This window comes from Schistocerca cancellata, chromosome 3 (assembly GCF_023864275.1).
Source record: "Schistocerca cancellata isolate TAMUIC-IGC-003103 chromosome 3, iqSchCanc2.1, whole genome shotgun sequence".
Lineage (NCBI taxonomy): Eukaryota > Metazoa > Arthropoda > Insecta > Orthoptera > Acrididae > Schistocerca > Schistocerca cancellata.
Genome location: NC_064628.1, coordinates 418,095,466 through 418,112,224, shown reverse-complemented (window position 1 = coordinate 418,112,224; position 16,759 = coordinate 418,095,466). Strand labels below are relative to the sequence as shown.

At 40.3% G+C, this 16,759-nt stretch overlaps 1 protein-coding gene across 1 annotated transcript in view; it reads right to left on the bottom strand.

Moving 5' to 3' along the window:
* The window catches only part of LOC126175164 (translocator protein-like), a 28,835-nt gene extending 18,556 nt beyond the window's left edge, over positions 1 to 10,279 (bottom strand). The window contains exons 1-2 of the mRNA XM_049921751.1: positions 10,100 to 10,279; positions 9,827 to 9,963 (exon numbers count right to left, since the gene is read on the bottom strand). Of these exons, the coding sequence (XP_049777708.1) occupies positions 9,827 to 9,928 (102 nt within the window). The 5' untranslated portion in view covers positions 9,929 to 9,963; positions 10,100 to 10,279. The remainder of the gene's footprint in view (positions 1 to 9,826; positions 9,964 to 10,099) is intronic.
* Positions 10,280 to 16,759: the final 6,480 nt, after the last annotated feature.

Genomic DNA, 16,759 nt, shown 5'->3' with positions numbered 1-16,759 from the left:
ACATTTCTGCACTAGCTTTTCATTTTTTTTTTTTTTTTTTCTTCCAGTGTTTCTAGTAGCGATATCCTCACTGCAAATGCTATGCTATTTAATTTATTGGCAAGGTACTGTGCACGTGAGCCTCATGATAGGTTTTTATCGAGTTGCATTCCTAAGAATTTCACACAGCAATCCTCCTGCAAAAAGGGGTTTTTGTGATTGATTCAATCATAATTTAATTTGGCTTGTTTTATTTTAAACTGCATTAACTGAATCTTTTCCATGTTTAATTTTAACCAGTTTAAATCATCAAATTAGGTACCTAATTTTTCTAATACAGTTTGAGGAATTTGGTCAGTATTCTTACTTTCAATGATTACAGACATGTCATCCACAAGTAAAACAGAGTGACACTCAATATTAAGTTGTAAATCATCTATGTAAAACAAACAGAAAGGGACCCGAGACAGAATCTTGTGGTACTCCTTGTTCCTCTCTCTGACGATATAACCACTCTTTGTCTTCGATTGGTTAGGTAGGACTTAAACCATTCTAATACAGTACCCCTAATGACATATTTGTCCAGTTTACAGAGTAGCAAGGAGCGGTTCACACTGTTGGGACCTAGAACCACTGGCTCTACTCTTCAGTAATATTGCTGCCCCACCACAGCAAGAACAACTGTATATTTGCCAGATGTGTACTCTGTGGTATGTGCTCAATGCTAAATGCATTGTGTATACAATGCGAGAATAAAAGTATTTAGAGTAAGTGATGGGAGTGTGAGCAATTATTTATTGTTGTAATTACCACGACTGCTCCCCACTACCTAAGGTGGTGGCACTTATTTTCTTTCCAACTGCAGCGTGAAATGCCGAGTTACACTGACGCCAGTGCGCTGCCAAGCACCTTGGGATACAAACTTCACACCGCAAAGAATATGCCCCACGATAGTGCTTCATCGCCTGGAATCACTATAGACAATGTATCTGTGCATGTATTCAGTGTTCTTGTCAATTCCCACACAATGTAACCAGTACAACTGTGGTTCTCGAAGGGTTGACAATGTTCCAATTGTTTAACAGCTGCAGAACCAGGCTATCGTTACCTCTCGCCAAACAAACACGCTGAATCACTAATCCTGAATGATGTTATCAGTGAAGGTAGTAAGACAAAGCCTGCCACTCCCTTAATTAACTGTGCTACATCAACAGTGACCATACACAGTGAACAATGGCTGCCTGCCACTGTCCTCACCTCCCACCTAATCAGTGCTACTAATATACCGATCAATGACAGTGATGATGAACTACACCACACTCATTTTCATTCTAACGACTCAGTGCATGTCAACATTCTGCATGCAACATACCAAATTACAGACACCCGCCAGAATACTGGAATTGTTGACAAACAGTGCCACCACATATGACCACCTTCCACTGCAGAGAGTCGATATTTACGGGTTATTGCAGACAAATCTGCCCTACAAGTGACCTTCATGTGCCAGACCATGTTTTTTCATGGCTTACCCCAAAACTTTACATTCTGGGCTATACCGTACATTACCCGGGTGATGTTACACCTGTTACGGCCGCAATGCGACTCGCGGAACATCATCATGTACACGTCACACTGACAACAGCCGTGCTGCACTCCTGCCATGTGATGTCACTCAACAAGCAAACACACCATGTCTACCTGCAACAGCGCTGGGTTTTCACACCTTGTGACTACAGTGTATCAATACAGCAAGCCTGGCCACAACTACGACCCACGCGCCATGGGAACATAAGGAGTACCTACAACAGCTGCTCTGTTGGGTGCCCTACACCAATACACCATCTGCCACAACTGCCACCAACCAGGACCTGCCTAGCACGCTGTGTTCCTCGGTTCTCCAGCCGCCTCTACCAGCGCCACCAGACGGTGTTCACAAACCCACACCATATACTTCACACAATTCCAAAAACCTCATACAGGTCCTGGCCCTCGCCATCAAGCAGATTACCACCAGTCACACACCGAGTTATATCTGCCACTGCTACAAGCTGATTTTCCGCAAGCATGGTTCGCCCTCTGTGAGTGCATGAATGCAAGTCAGGTGGGATCACAGACGACTACGACGTGTTTTTGGTGCTTTTGAACCACATCCACACCAACACCGATCTCATCAGTGACCTGCTATTGCATGCACCAACCACTGACAAATACGAGACAGCGAAGCACTGATACTACAGCGCCTGTTGCATTCACCTGAACAACTCTACCTCACCTTTGCTGGGCCGTTGCTTGGCCACGGGACCCTGTCAGAGCTGGCACAGGTTAAGCTTCCGAATTGTGACAAACCTCTTACCAGATCATATTCTCTGGTCACTACGGCTTCTCAAGCTGCTTGAAAATGTACAGATGGCCATGTTAATGCATGAGGACAAACTACTGGAAACCCAGTTACGCCTTGCCGACCGGATGCTTGCGCCCGCCCAACATCACACCTTGATAAGCACTTGCATCGGCTCCAGCACCGATGTCAACACCTGTTACATCTATAGCCAGCCTCTACACAGGCTGCATCCACAGATACCACTATGCAACACACAATGTGGCTAACCAAAAGTTGCCAAGCTGCTCCGATTTCAGCCAAGCCCTTCTACGCCACATCAACAGCAGTCTTGTGAGACTCCGCTGCACCGGGGCAGCAACAATCAGATACCACGACAGAAACAGGCGCTGTGTTTGTTGTGGAATGTAAATAACTACCCGCCGCATTCACACCTGGCCTTCGACAAATGCCTAACTGTCACAACTCACTCAGCCAAGATGCAGTGCCTGTGTGGGGACTACATAATTTGAACACGTGTTCCATCATTGATAGTTACACCATGCTCAATATTCAGGAGTTCTCCCAGGAACTGGCTTATGCAACCATCTTTAGCGTGATCGACTGCAGAAGATGTGGGGGGGGACATCTTCCTGCAAAAAGGGGTTTTTGTGATTGATTCGCTCATTTAATTTGGCTTGTTTTATTTTAAACAGCATTAACTGAATCTTTTCCATGCTTAATTTTAACCAGTTTAAATCATCAAATTAGGTACCTAATTTTTCTAACACAGTTTGAGGAATTTGGTCAATATTGTTACTTTCAATGATTACAGATATGTCACCCACAAGTAAAACAGAGTGACACTCAATATTAAGTTGTAAATCATCTATATAAAACAGAAACAGAAAGGGACCTGAGACAGAATCTTGTGGTACTCCTTGTTCCTCTCTTTGATGATATAACCACTCTTTGGAGTATTTGAATTCCTCTTTATGCCCTCCATGCTAAAGAATGCAGCCCAGACTTAAAATGAATCACTGACAGCTTTTTTTTTAACCACGCTCTTTTCCTATTGTTACTTGGACAATGTAATTATCTTCTCACAAACAGCTCAAGATCATGAGAAACACATCCAAGCAGTAGTCAACAACTAGCAGAGCATGGTGTTGTGGTCAACGAGGACAAATGCCAACTCCAGTATAAATGTGTTACATTTGTCGGCCAAGTCGTCAACGCTTTGGGCATCTGCCACATCCCGAAAAACATAGACCAAATCCACAACCTACCACTCCTGATGGACTATCAAGAGTTGCACCGTTTTTCAGGGGTAATTAATTTTTACCGCCAACACCTCTCCCACGCCACAGAAACATGTCTGCAGCTCACAAAGTCACTCTGCGGCAAGAACACATCAGGCACACATAAGGTCGCTCAGACTCCTGATATGCAAGCAGCTTTCAAGAACATCAAAACCGAGCTCACTCGGATGACCACCCTGTCACTGCCATTGCTGGACACCCAGGTGGCTGATGACAGTGACTGGGCAATGAGGGCAGTGCTACAAAAGGAAGTACCAAGTGCAACCCAATCCTTATGGTTTCTCTCGCAAAAACTAACCGACTCCCAGAAAATGTGGTCAACCTTCGACCATGAGCTTTTGGCAATACACGAAGCGGTTCAGTACTCCCAAGAAGACATTGAGGGACCGGTCGCTAACTATCTACACAGACCACTGACCTCTGGCTGAAGCTATTAAAAACTCGCTAGCCAATACCCCCCCCCCCCACCCCCCCCCGACAATTCCGCCACCTGGACTTTATTTCACAATATATTACAGACATCTGCTACGTACGAGGAGCAGAAAACACGGTGGCTGACTACCTCTCATGACTCACCGTCACATCGGCACACCTTGTGTTCAACCAACTAGAGGCGGCACAAGCAACTGACACCAACCTTTGAAACCTGCTATTTGGACACACAACAGGCCTCCAGCTCCAGCAATGCACCATTGCAGGCACAACCAAACTAGTTTGGTGCAACGTATTCCATGGCAGGCAACGACCAGTCATCCCACTGAGCTTCAGAAAGACAGCTTTCAACCTCCTCCACAACTTGTCTCATCCCGGAGTAGACCCGACACTGAAACTTATACACGAATGTTATGTTTGGACTAACATCAAAAGAGACTGCACTGTGTGGACAAGAGCCTGCATCCAATGGCAATGGGCCAAGATGGGACATCATGCCAAACGGCCCTTTCGGAAATTCCCCACTGCGAAGGGCCGTTTCCAGCATGTCCACATAGAAGTGGCGGGGCCAATCCCAGATTCAAATGGATACAAGAACATCCCATCAGCCACAGACAGGGCAACTCGATGGGTGGAGGCCACACCTCTGACTGATATCTCAGCCAACACCATCGCTCAAACTTCTATCACACTATGAATTGCACACTTTGGCTGCCCAGAGTCCCTGACAACTGGCCAGGGCCGTCAGAGTCAGCCCTGTTCTCCGAGCTCTGCCGTCTGTGTGGGTGCCACCGATTCCACATGACGGCCTACCATTCTCAGTCCAACGGACTTATGGAACGGTGGCACCACACCCTCAAGACAGTATTCGTATGACACATCAGGAGTGGACAGAGGTCCTCCCCTGGGTGCTGCTGGGCAAATGAGCTGCCTAAAAAGAAGATCTGGACACTTCATTGGCAGAGGGAACCAATCACCCGCCCAGCAGAGTTCATATCACAAACCACCGACCCTGTCGGCACCAACCTGTCGGACCTAGTAAAATGTGTCAAGGACCACATCCGCCACGTCTGTCATCCCACCATGCCAAACCGACCATCTTTGTGCACAAGGATCTCCAATCGTGTACACATTTCATGCTCAGGACTGACACTGTCAAACCTGCCCTCCACCCTGCACAGTGGCCCGTACACGGTGTTGAAATGAGGGCCAAACACTTTTGATATCTTGCAAGCCAAAAATGACAACAGTGCCACTGAACCACCTAAAACTGGCGTGGACTTTAGTGGACACACTTGGTGTTGACCCTCCACTGGCCCCAGCTCCAGGCGCCTCAAGCCAATTTACAGTCTGCCTAGACCTGAGAGAGTACCTCCCAGAATACATTTCCATAGTACTGCAGGACTCACTACACATGGTTAGAACCAAATTTTACAATAGACAGTCAGGCTACAGCATGGTCTCGAAGTCATTAGAGCACTCCACACCCCTTCCACCCTACAATCGACACAGCAGGTCTGATATCCACTCTTTCTTCAGATGACTACCTGCTCGTGTCAGCCCCAGAGCACTTCTGGCCACCCAGGCACCTGGCAGACTATGATATGTCTGCCCTCACCATTGCCGGCAGGACAATGCCTCACGATGTACACCAGTCACCGTGCTCCACACTGACATGTCGAAAATCTCCATATGCGCTGGGGCCAGCATATGTGGTACAGCCTGTTCGAAGCAGAAATATCTGCTAGCAGTAATGTCGTTCCCTACCGCAGCAAGAACAACTGTACTTTTGCCAGATCATTTCTGTAGTATGCACTCTATGCTAAATGCATTGTATGTACCCTGCAAGAATAAAAGTATTCATAGTAAGTGATGGAAGTGTGAGTGATTATCATCTTAAAAATGGTTCAAATGGCTCTGAGCACTATGGGACTTAACATCTATGGTCACCAGTCCCCTAGAACTTAGAACTACTTAAACCTAACTAACCTAAGGACAGCACACAACACCCCATCATCACGAGGCAGAGAAAAATTATCATCTTAATTACCATGACTGCTCCCCATTACTTACAGCACTATGTCATGAACAATTCCTGTGGCATACAGTGAGTTGTCTAGAGAGGAGCTAATTTTATCTACAAAATTGTTTATAATAGATACTGTGGTTTTACCTATTTGAAATCCATATGGTTTTCTGAGATTATTTTAAATTTTTCTATTAAATTTTTAATTTATACTGCAACTACCTTATCAAATATTTTTGATGGTGACGGAAGAAGAGAGATTGTTTGATAGTTCTATGTTTTTTGTGCCTTTTTTGAATTGTGGCTTAACTATTACGTACTTAAGCATGTCTGGAAAATAACCTACTTGAAGGGATATACAACACTGTAATTCCTGATCACCCAGGAATTAATGGCAATGAACAAGGTGATAAGCTAGCCAGGATATGTGTGACAACTCCACTTATTGGATCAGAGCCTACCCTAACCATCACAAATGTGATGGTAAAATCAAAACTATGTAGATGAATCAGGAGGCAGCATGTAGATTATTGGGTTGATACCCAAAACCAAAAATATAACAAGTTAATGATGCCAAAGCCATGTTTCAAGTGAAGTTCTGTAGTCCTGGACTTTAACAGGAAACAGATTAAACAAATAAGGACTAATGACTAGCCATGGGAACTTTAAATAACACTTACACACAATGTGCAAAGAGAAAGAAGCACTTAAGTGCAGACTATGTGGTAAGGGGGATGTGAAAGCACTATACCTAATCTTCCTATGCAGTGTGTTTAAGTGTAAAAGACACAGAAAACTCAAGTCACTAAGTCGCAAAGAAATCATGCCTGATAAGGAATTAGTAAAGGGTCTCCTAGTACTCTTTAAGCCCACCAGTTGACTTTACTAGAATCACAGGAAGTAAAACCGCACAATAAACTGATTTGGGCACTACAACCACTAAAGTTTTGGTATCCTTGTGCAAATCATATCAAACAAAATCAATTGTTTAAGGATTGACCTAGGAATGCCCAGGCTGCTTTCTAATTTCCACAAATAACATTTTTCCGTTCACTGACTGTGTCTTTCGGCAGTTCTGGTGGATAATTTCAATGATTGGTGGTTTTCTGTCCTATTCTTGGCATTATGAACACTGCAATTAACATTATGCCACATTATTATTCTTAATAATGCTTCCATTAGCACACACAGTAACAGTGAATATAAGAGTATTTACAAGACATGTCTTTAGTGAGCTTAGCTGAACCACTGACCAGTTAACCCCAAAATGGGTGGTTCACATAATCCCATATGCACTAGTGAAATATAGTTTGCAACAGCATATCCTAAATCAGAAGAAGATTTGTAAATGAAATAGGTAATGAAAGCTTTAGAAACATAGTGTTAATTCTTTAGAAACATATTTTTAATTTACTATTTATCCAACTTGAGACAATGGTTCCATCCTAGAGCCAGGTGAGACTCCAAGCAAATTTGTATTTTATTCTTAAAAAAAAAAAAAAAAAAGGTTCAAATGGCTCTAAGCACTATGGGACTTAACATCTATGGTCATCAGTCCCCTAGAACTTAGAACTACTTAAACCTAACTAACCTAAGGACAGCACACAACACCCAGCCATCACGAGGCAGAGAAAATCCCTGACCCCGCCGGAAATCGAACCCGGGAGTGGGATTTTATTCTTCTCTTAACACACATTTTACAGATCATACTGTACAGAAGAATTTTCAGCTTATGATATACATAGTTTCATAATTTTCTAATATTAAGTCTGTCAGCACAGGTTTACGTCGAACATCATAAGATTATTAAATTTCTTTTTTTTCTCCTGATGTACCAATACTTAATATATAAATTTTCCAGTCAGTATTTTATACAGACAACATTATGCACAACACTATGATATAATATAGTTACAATGTTCAAACGATCATCTTATCATTCATAAATTCCTCAACACAGTAGTTGCATTTTCCCACCAAGCACAGTTTTCGCTATCTCCATGCTCATTACATCTCTGCCCTTGAGTTTATTGTACACTTTCATTCCAGTTTAGCTGGCTGCCTGTTGATAGGGATTTTAGTGGTGTGTCAAAGCATGGAATTTTGTATCTAGCGTTGGACATATTTCGAAATGGTTTTCTTCAGTTATCTAACGATTACTGTGTAAAAAGATAAAGTTTGGATCTAAAAACTTGAATAGTGGGGGACAGGATGTTCTTGGATGAACAGCATATATTTTTCTAATAATTCTTTTTTTGATGTATCACGACCTTGACACACGGCTTGAATTCCCAAAACTAAACCATATCTAATTATGGATTCAAAGTACCTGTGGTACACCACTTTCCTGTTGTTTATGTCCATTACACTAGACAGCATATCCTTTGCAAAAGCAAGGCTGTTTAATTTAGTAGCTAAATAAGCTATATCTGCTTGCCAACTTAGATTTTTGTCCAAGTTTAGTTACAAGAATCTGATGAACTGAGCTTCTTCCGTAACTTGATTTTTATGTATGACACTGATTTTTGGCTGTTTGGTTTCAAATTGAATAAACATGCCTAAGTTTACACGTTACCCTGTCCTCTTCAAGCACACTTATATGTTCAACATGTATGTATATTCTTTGAGCTATTTATTTTCATTGTTTTAAGATGACACTTCCTTATTTAAAGATGATCTCTGGATGAATAACTGACATCACAAACACAATTAATAGTCAATGACAAAGACAGAGTGAAAACAATATGAACAAAAAATTTACTTCAAATCCTGTCAACAATGGTTAGTAACACAGCAGTGACCTAGCTGTCAAAACAGCATATGAGATGACAGGCTGTGAATTGAATTAAATTTTCGAAATGGTAAAATTTTCTTACTTGTTCATTTTTAATAATGTGGTTGAGTTAACCCCCACAGCCAGTTAACCTCACTTTAACCAACTACATATACAAGACAGACTACAGCAACCTTCAGTCATTTGTATCATGTAATGTAAATCTGGATGAAGTTTGTACATATGTCAATTACAACAATTGGCTACTGAAAAAACAACAAGCTGAATGGGGGGGGGGGGGGGTTCACGACTTTAATGGTCACTGGGACCCCACAATGTAGCAGTCCCACACACCATTTGAGTTATTCTCTACACCTTTAATTTTCAATGTTATCTTAAACTGGAATGGGATGTGATCAATCCAATCAAGGTATACGTCAACTGCTCTTTGATGTTGCAGGAATGTAATGTGAAATGTGTTTTATTCATCTCATAACGTACACAATTTCAGAACGTGTCTAATGTACAGAATACATGGGAAACCAACCAAATTTATGAGTGCAGCCCAATCATACAGTAATTTACGCTAAAATCACTTTATTTAAAGATTTTACGTTAGTTCACATCCATCTTAGTCCGTTGCACACACACAAACCTGATTATATATCAGTTTGTTTATAATGGGAACCTGGTGTGTGATATCACACTGGTAAGAGTGAAGTCTGAAACTTGCAAAACGCTGACTAAACAACACAACATTCTCGGCATGTGTATAACAGTCATATTAAACTACTGATTGAAAAGTAAAAATTTACTTACGAATATTGTGGAGTGTCAGGCTTTTCAACGTAGTTTTTCCTGAACACGAAGAGTTTAGCGTAAGATTAAGACCGGGTTGAATTCAGTGTGGCTTCCCTACACTGTTACCCTTGTTACCACGTCTTAAAGCAAATATATCAGACATCAGTACTCACCGCATACCACGTATCGATGTTTCGGGCAACAAAAAATGCGCCAAACCATCCTCCAACATTAGGAAGAACGCACGCTCCTACGGCTGGCCACACGACGGGCATGTTTTCCTAGAGTTTCAAGTGGAATTTCGAAGCACCTGTGTTGACAAAAACCCACCGTTAAGGATACATTGGTTTGGGATAATTTACATCAACAACACAAAATCGTCAAACATGTGAATAAACAAACAAAACACGGCTAATCTTGACCAATTGTTTTGACATTCCTCATACCCTTCAAATTTGCGCGGTGTATTCGACACACCCAACCACCACTGCTTTCCACTACACACCGTAAACGCAAACTGCAAAGTATATCTCTGAACAAAGAGGGATATCAGTGACTACAACCAATCCCCACACAGCAAGTTATAGTTAGAATCTACCAGCTCATGGATGAACTCGTTACATAAGTGATACACCGGAAGATATAAAGTTATCGGCACCATACTCAGCGTATCGAAACGCCCGAATGGACCATATTTACGCGCACGTAGGAATATAAAAATTAATATTATTTACCGAGAAGAAAGTTGCAAAACATCTATTAAAAATACATCTACATAATTATTTGCAAACCACAATGAAGTGCTTGGCAGAGGGTTCAGCCCATTGTACCAGCTATTAAGGCTTTTTTCCTTTCGCATATCGAGCGCGGGAAGAATGACTGCTTAACAGCGTCTGTCCTCGCGATTTCTGTGGGAGTGTTACGTGCGAGGTTGTAGTACGTTCCTAGAGTCATCGTTTAAATCCAGTTTCTGGAACTTTGCAAGAAGGCTTTCTCGGGTTAGCTTACGTCCACCTTAAAAAGTGTGTCAGTTCAGTTCTTTTAACCTCTCTGTGACACTCTCCTACCGGGCAAACAAACATTTGACCATTCATTCAGCCTTTTTCTCCATACGTTTAATATCCCCTATTAACTCTGTTTGGTATGGATCCCATACACTTGAGCAATATTCTAGAATGCGTCGCACGAATGATTTGTAAGCAATCTCCTTTGAAGAGTCATTGCATTTCCCTACCAATAAACCTGTATTCTACTACCTTCTTATTCGCAACTAACCCCAGCTTAGTACAGTGGTTCCAGACCAATAAACTTACTACAAATTCTGAAAAAAAACTAACAGTTAACTTTCCCACCACACAAAACTTCCATCCTGCAAACACTGTTTTCACTGTTGAGGGGAAAAAGGTGTCTCAAATGCGAGTCATACAAAATTTTTTAGGCATAATTATTCAGGAAGATTTGAAGTGGGAGATGCACCTAAACAATCTAAATAAAAAAACTGAATACACGTAATCAAAGTCAGTAAAAACTTTTGAAAAAGAGGATTGTATCACACGGGAGCTATGTTACATAACCATATGCCTTCTAACTTGAAATGCTTACGAAATTAAATACGTTTAAGGTAAAGTTCAAACAGATCTTGCATCACCACTGCTTCATAATGTCTCTGAATTTCTGGTGCGTCATTAAAAGTGAACCACATTTACCAAATATTGTTAATTATGTACTATGTCACTTCATGTTAGAATTTATTGTGTTGATCACTTAGTCTCTTTTAATAACTACTGTTATCAAAGGTAGGAGCAATGTAGTGTTTCAGTTTAAATTATTAAAATTCCAGAGCCGCCGCAAGATGTATGTAACTATTTCTTTATTATATGTGTTCCACTCGACTAACACTACCATCTTAAAAAATTACATTGCGACTTATGACGGCTCTACAATTTTAATGTCTTTCGGTCGCTGTTCCTGTGCAGGCAAATGCATGTGCTCGTTGAATTTATACTATCATCCACTTTGACTGTGTAGTCACAATGACTACCATTATCACAAATTAATTTATACCCTTGTCTCATATCATATGTGCAAACAATACACTAAAAATGATCCTCGGACTAAGTAAATAAATATATTATCGTTCCATTTCATCTCCCTACAAAGTGTTACACCCAGGTATTTCTAGGGTTGACTGATCCCAACCATAACTCAGTGGTATTATAGGTTTAGGTTTACTACTTTTTTGCGTTTTGTGAAGTGCACAATTTTACATCTGGTTCATTTGTTAACAATCAAATAAATAAAACCGCCGTCGCTAATTTTCTGAAGTTAATTTGTGTTAAACGCAGAAAGAACTCGGATTCGACTCTTCTTTTTTAGTGTGTAAGATATTTTGTTTATCAAGATCATCAGTTTTGCATAATTTTTGATAGCCGGTGGTACAAGAGAAGTGAACAGTGGATCTTCCAGGGGGGTTGTGGGGTGAGGAGAAGGTTCCATCCCGATGTTGAAATATATGCTCACGAGTTGCAGGGGGCAGAAGGTCTCGTAAGTTTGAGAATGGAAGAAGATCAAACGTTAAGACTAGTGTCAAAGCTTACTTCCTTGAAGACCTGAGGGAGAAGAGACTGGTATCCCCAACTCATCTTTATCAAAAAACATTTGAGGTATCAAAACTGATCATTAAACAAACAGAGAAGTTCCATTACCCGATCAGAGATGATAACACTGCCATAGAAGATTAATTCAGTCAGAGTGCAAGTACTGAGAGAAGTGCAAATCACACATAGAGAAATTCCGATTCCTAAAAATGTGTCTACTACATATGATCAAAATAAAATTAACAGATATCAGGTTGACACTGCCAGTCCTTTCTTTGTGTTTGTCGAGGGAATCAATGGTAATGTTTGGAAATACCATCCCATGGCTTAGGGAAAATTATTATTCACCTCAGATGCCGCATTTAAAAATATAATTGCGAATCTCAAAACTGTAGGGAAGAGTAGAGTGTGCACTGATTTCACTACAAGGGCAGCTGCCAATAAATCTGTAGAAGGCAACCCTCTAGGTCAAAAGAAATGGTTTCTTGTACATCGACTCACAGAACTCACCTCCAGGAAGTTGTAAAAAATGTAGATGCTAATCCGTTTGAGGTGGAGCTGAAGGAAGCCAGTCTATAATCCCCTTGACTGATGTATGTAAAACGTACAAAGGAATAAATCACTTGGGTACAGTAATAACCAACGTCCCTCAACAAACATCGTTATCATGTTCTCGTCAAAGTTCTTACCAGAATATATTAAAATCTGTGGTATGCAATGTTCAGTTAGGTCTTATTTTCCTCTAGTTATACAATGCTTCCATTGTTTAAGATACAGCAATTTATGTAATCAGTGCCAGTCAGAGATACACTGTAATAAATGTGAAGGTAACCATGAAGAGTCAATGTGCTCAAGCCAAAGTACATGCTGTGAACATTGCAAAGGCAATCACAAGTCAAGAGACGAAACTTGCCCAATGTATCTAAAACAGCAAAACATTTAAAAAAAATTCTTCAGGTGTCCTCAACATATCTTTCAAAGAAGCTGAAGAATATGGTAACTGCAGACCATATGCCTCATTGGCAGGAAACCAGGGTAAAAGTAAAGTGGATTGGAAGATGGAATTTCCTCTCCCTCAAAAGGCACAGCACAAATTCATAACAATCATCCACCACAAAAGACCTAAGCCTAAAGAAACCTTCACTGACTCCTACTCCCCCCCCCTCTTTGCCAATATAAATTTACCTGGAATCCACATTGCAGAGTATCCTGACAATCCACATTATCACATTGGTACTCCCCAGTTATCAGACACATGTGGACAACTTCTAGGAGGTGAGGACAAGAACTCTGCATTCATTGATGACCTAGTATCTGGAATATTAAATTTAATAACTCAGTTAACATCTTCGAAAACAGACAATGTAGAGCAAGCAGAAATTTACAATATGCTCTCCTCGGTTTTATCCAAGAAATGAAACATGGTTCAGAACCAGAAAGAAACATCTTCTCACTTCAAAATGGCCGGTATGTTTACAATGGAATCCTAGGTCAGCAGTTGCAAACAGGAAAATATTGAAAAAAGAACTAGTAAACAAAAAAAATCTCCATTGTGACTCTACATGAAATGTGGTTTGAGCAACAAATGTTCATTTCAAAAGATATAATTTAGTAAGAACACACAGGCCAGACAATGAAGGAGGAGCGGTATTATTAATTGAGAACACCATTAATTACAACATTATATATTTAAACTATAACAATTTAACATTTCAGGTAGCAGCTGTAGAAATAGAAACACTGGATGGTAACTTCTGTATTGTGTCTGTATATAAAGCTCCCAGGACTATAGCCAGCAGCAATATCTGGCAACATCTGTTTGTTCAGCTTCATCCACCATTCACTATCTGTGGGGATTTTAACTCTTATCACAGTGGTTGAGGAAATGCTGTCAATGGTCCAGAAGGCTGTTGCCTCTTCACTGCAGCCATGGATCTAGATTTGATCATTTTCAATAATGGATCCCTCAACAATGTTACCTTCCCCTTATAGACAACCATCTTCGGTGGGCTTGAGCCTTATGTTGCCGGATTTCCACAAAATCTGTAAGTGGGAGGAGTTAAGATATTCTATCGGATCAGACCATTACCTCATTAACCATTTGTTGGGTGCGGCGTTTTTCGCAATGAGATCAGGCATGGTGAATCAAATTCATCATGTCACTTATTCACGCGATTATTTATTAAATTTCATTAACAAAACACATAATAAATTAAAAATATCTTTAAAGAAAGACTAAGAAGACATAAGAGCGCAACAGCAATAGAAATATTATTCATTCAGATTTCTTTTCGTTAGTGTTGGACTGTGGGCTCTGAGCACTATGGGACTTAACATCTATGGTCATCAGTCCCCTAGAACTTAGAACTACTTAAACCTAACTAACCTAAGGACATCACACAACACCCAGTCATCACGAGGGAAAGAAAATGTTGGACTGTGGTGACAAATGATAACATCACCTTTTTTCACTTCGTTCTTTATTTCATTTCACTAATTAAACTCATTATAAATGATAAATATGTTTACAGAAAGGCAAAGATGACGTTATAGCACAATAACAATGGTAATATTACTTTTGGACCGCAGTAACATATGAGGAATTTTACCACACTCAAAACAAAAAGGTTCAATGTGCATCAAACAGATTGGCTCTTGACACTTTTGCAACAATATTTTGTCAGTCTCGTTTTTACTGTGCAGGTATTACTCCTTTTCCTCTTGCCTGCAGTTGTTTTTTCTCCTTTTGTTTTTTCGTCTTTCGCTTCATCTTCACATGTTCGCCTATAATGTTGTAGCCTCAGTTGAACTCCTGTGGTGTCCAAACTTCTTTGAACCAAGTGAGGTAATACTAATACTTGAGATAGTTGTTTCAGGAGTCTTTTTCTTCTGATACAATTCTCATTGTTTCCACAATAGATTACTTGTACATTGATTCCACTCATATTGATCACTGCAAAAAATATAGCCGTGGGCCAACAGCACACATTTCTTGCAACATTGTGTGAAGAGGTCTACTTATCCATAATGTCGAGTCCACCTTTGGTGCTATTATAAAATTGCCACAATATATATTACGTGTACATTGATTCCACTCACATTAATCACTGCAAAAAAATATAACCATGGGCCAACAGCACACATTTCTTGCAACATTGTATGAAGAGGTCTACTTATCCATAATGTTGAGTCCAGCTTTGGTGCTAGTATAAAATGTTACAATCGATGGCTTTAGTTTATCTCCAGTGTCAGCAACTACTGAATTATCATCATGCAAACTTGATGCTAGGATCACACACTTCCCCTTTCTAGGAACATAGAAAACTGGAATACATTCTTTCTTGAAGCCAAAAAGTGAACTATTGGCAGCCCTTCCTTTACTGGTAGCAAAACCTGGAGGAATCTCACACTTGTTTTTCTTCATAGTTCCAACAAAAGAAAGATATTGCCTTCGTAACTGTTCTATCAAGCCAATGCTAGTAAACCAGTTGTCTGCAGTCATATTTCGACATGACTGATAAATAGGTTCACATAGTCACAGAACAATATCAGAAGGTTTATTGCTTACATGATATAATCCTTCTGGTTGCAACCCAGCGTATATTTCAAAATTATACAGGCAAAATACTTGGAAATCCACAATAGCATATATCTTAATCACATATTTGTTTGGTTTGCTATATAGATATTGGCGAAAACTGTACCTTCTACGGAATCCTTCCAGTTTCTCATCTACTGCAACATTTTCTCCAAGGGTATAGGATTTCTGGCAGTTCTGTATAAATATAGAAAATATTTTATCTTGTCTAATTGTCTCCTTTCATCAAGAGTTGCATGATTGTCAAATCTAAGATACTGCATAATGAATTTGAAACGTTTTATGTTCGTTACAAGGCGAAATTTCTCAATGCCATCCGTATCAGTTCCCCACATATCCTCTAAGCTTTGTGTGTTCCTTTCGTTTACTCCATCTAAAAATAAAAGCCTGATGAAGGCTTTCAATTCAATAACGTATATTTGTTTTACGTCTCTCTCATGCTGGAATGAAGCTTTCACACTCTCAATATAATGATTTGTACACAAAACTATAATTCCAGCATTCCAAAGGCGTTCTTGCTTCTTTTGCCACACCCATAGGTCCAGGTAACTTCAGAATAATGTTGAGAGCCCTGAATCATACTCTCTGCGATGGTGGAACTTTATTCCATTGTGTCTCTTTGTCCCTTCCAATATAGTAATTGCCGTTTTCCTCAAGTATTTCTTCATCGTCTTCACTGTCATCTTCCTCTGTTTCTGAATCTTCTGGCCAGACTTCAATTAGTCATCAACATCGGTGTCCACTTTGTCTTCAAAATCCTCTTGATATTCATTATTATCCTCTTAGAATAGCGTTTTTTTGGATTTCCGCAACGTGATTTGTGTCGAGGAGGTTATATGTCTTACTGTAGCCTGCCATCATGAAGTCTATCCCACCTAAAATCATAAAATTCCTATAAAAAACGCAATCGG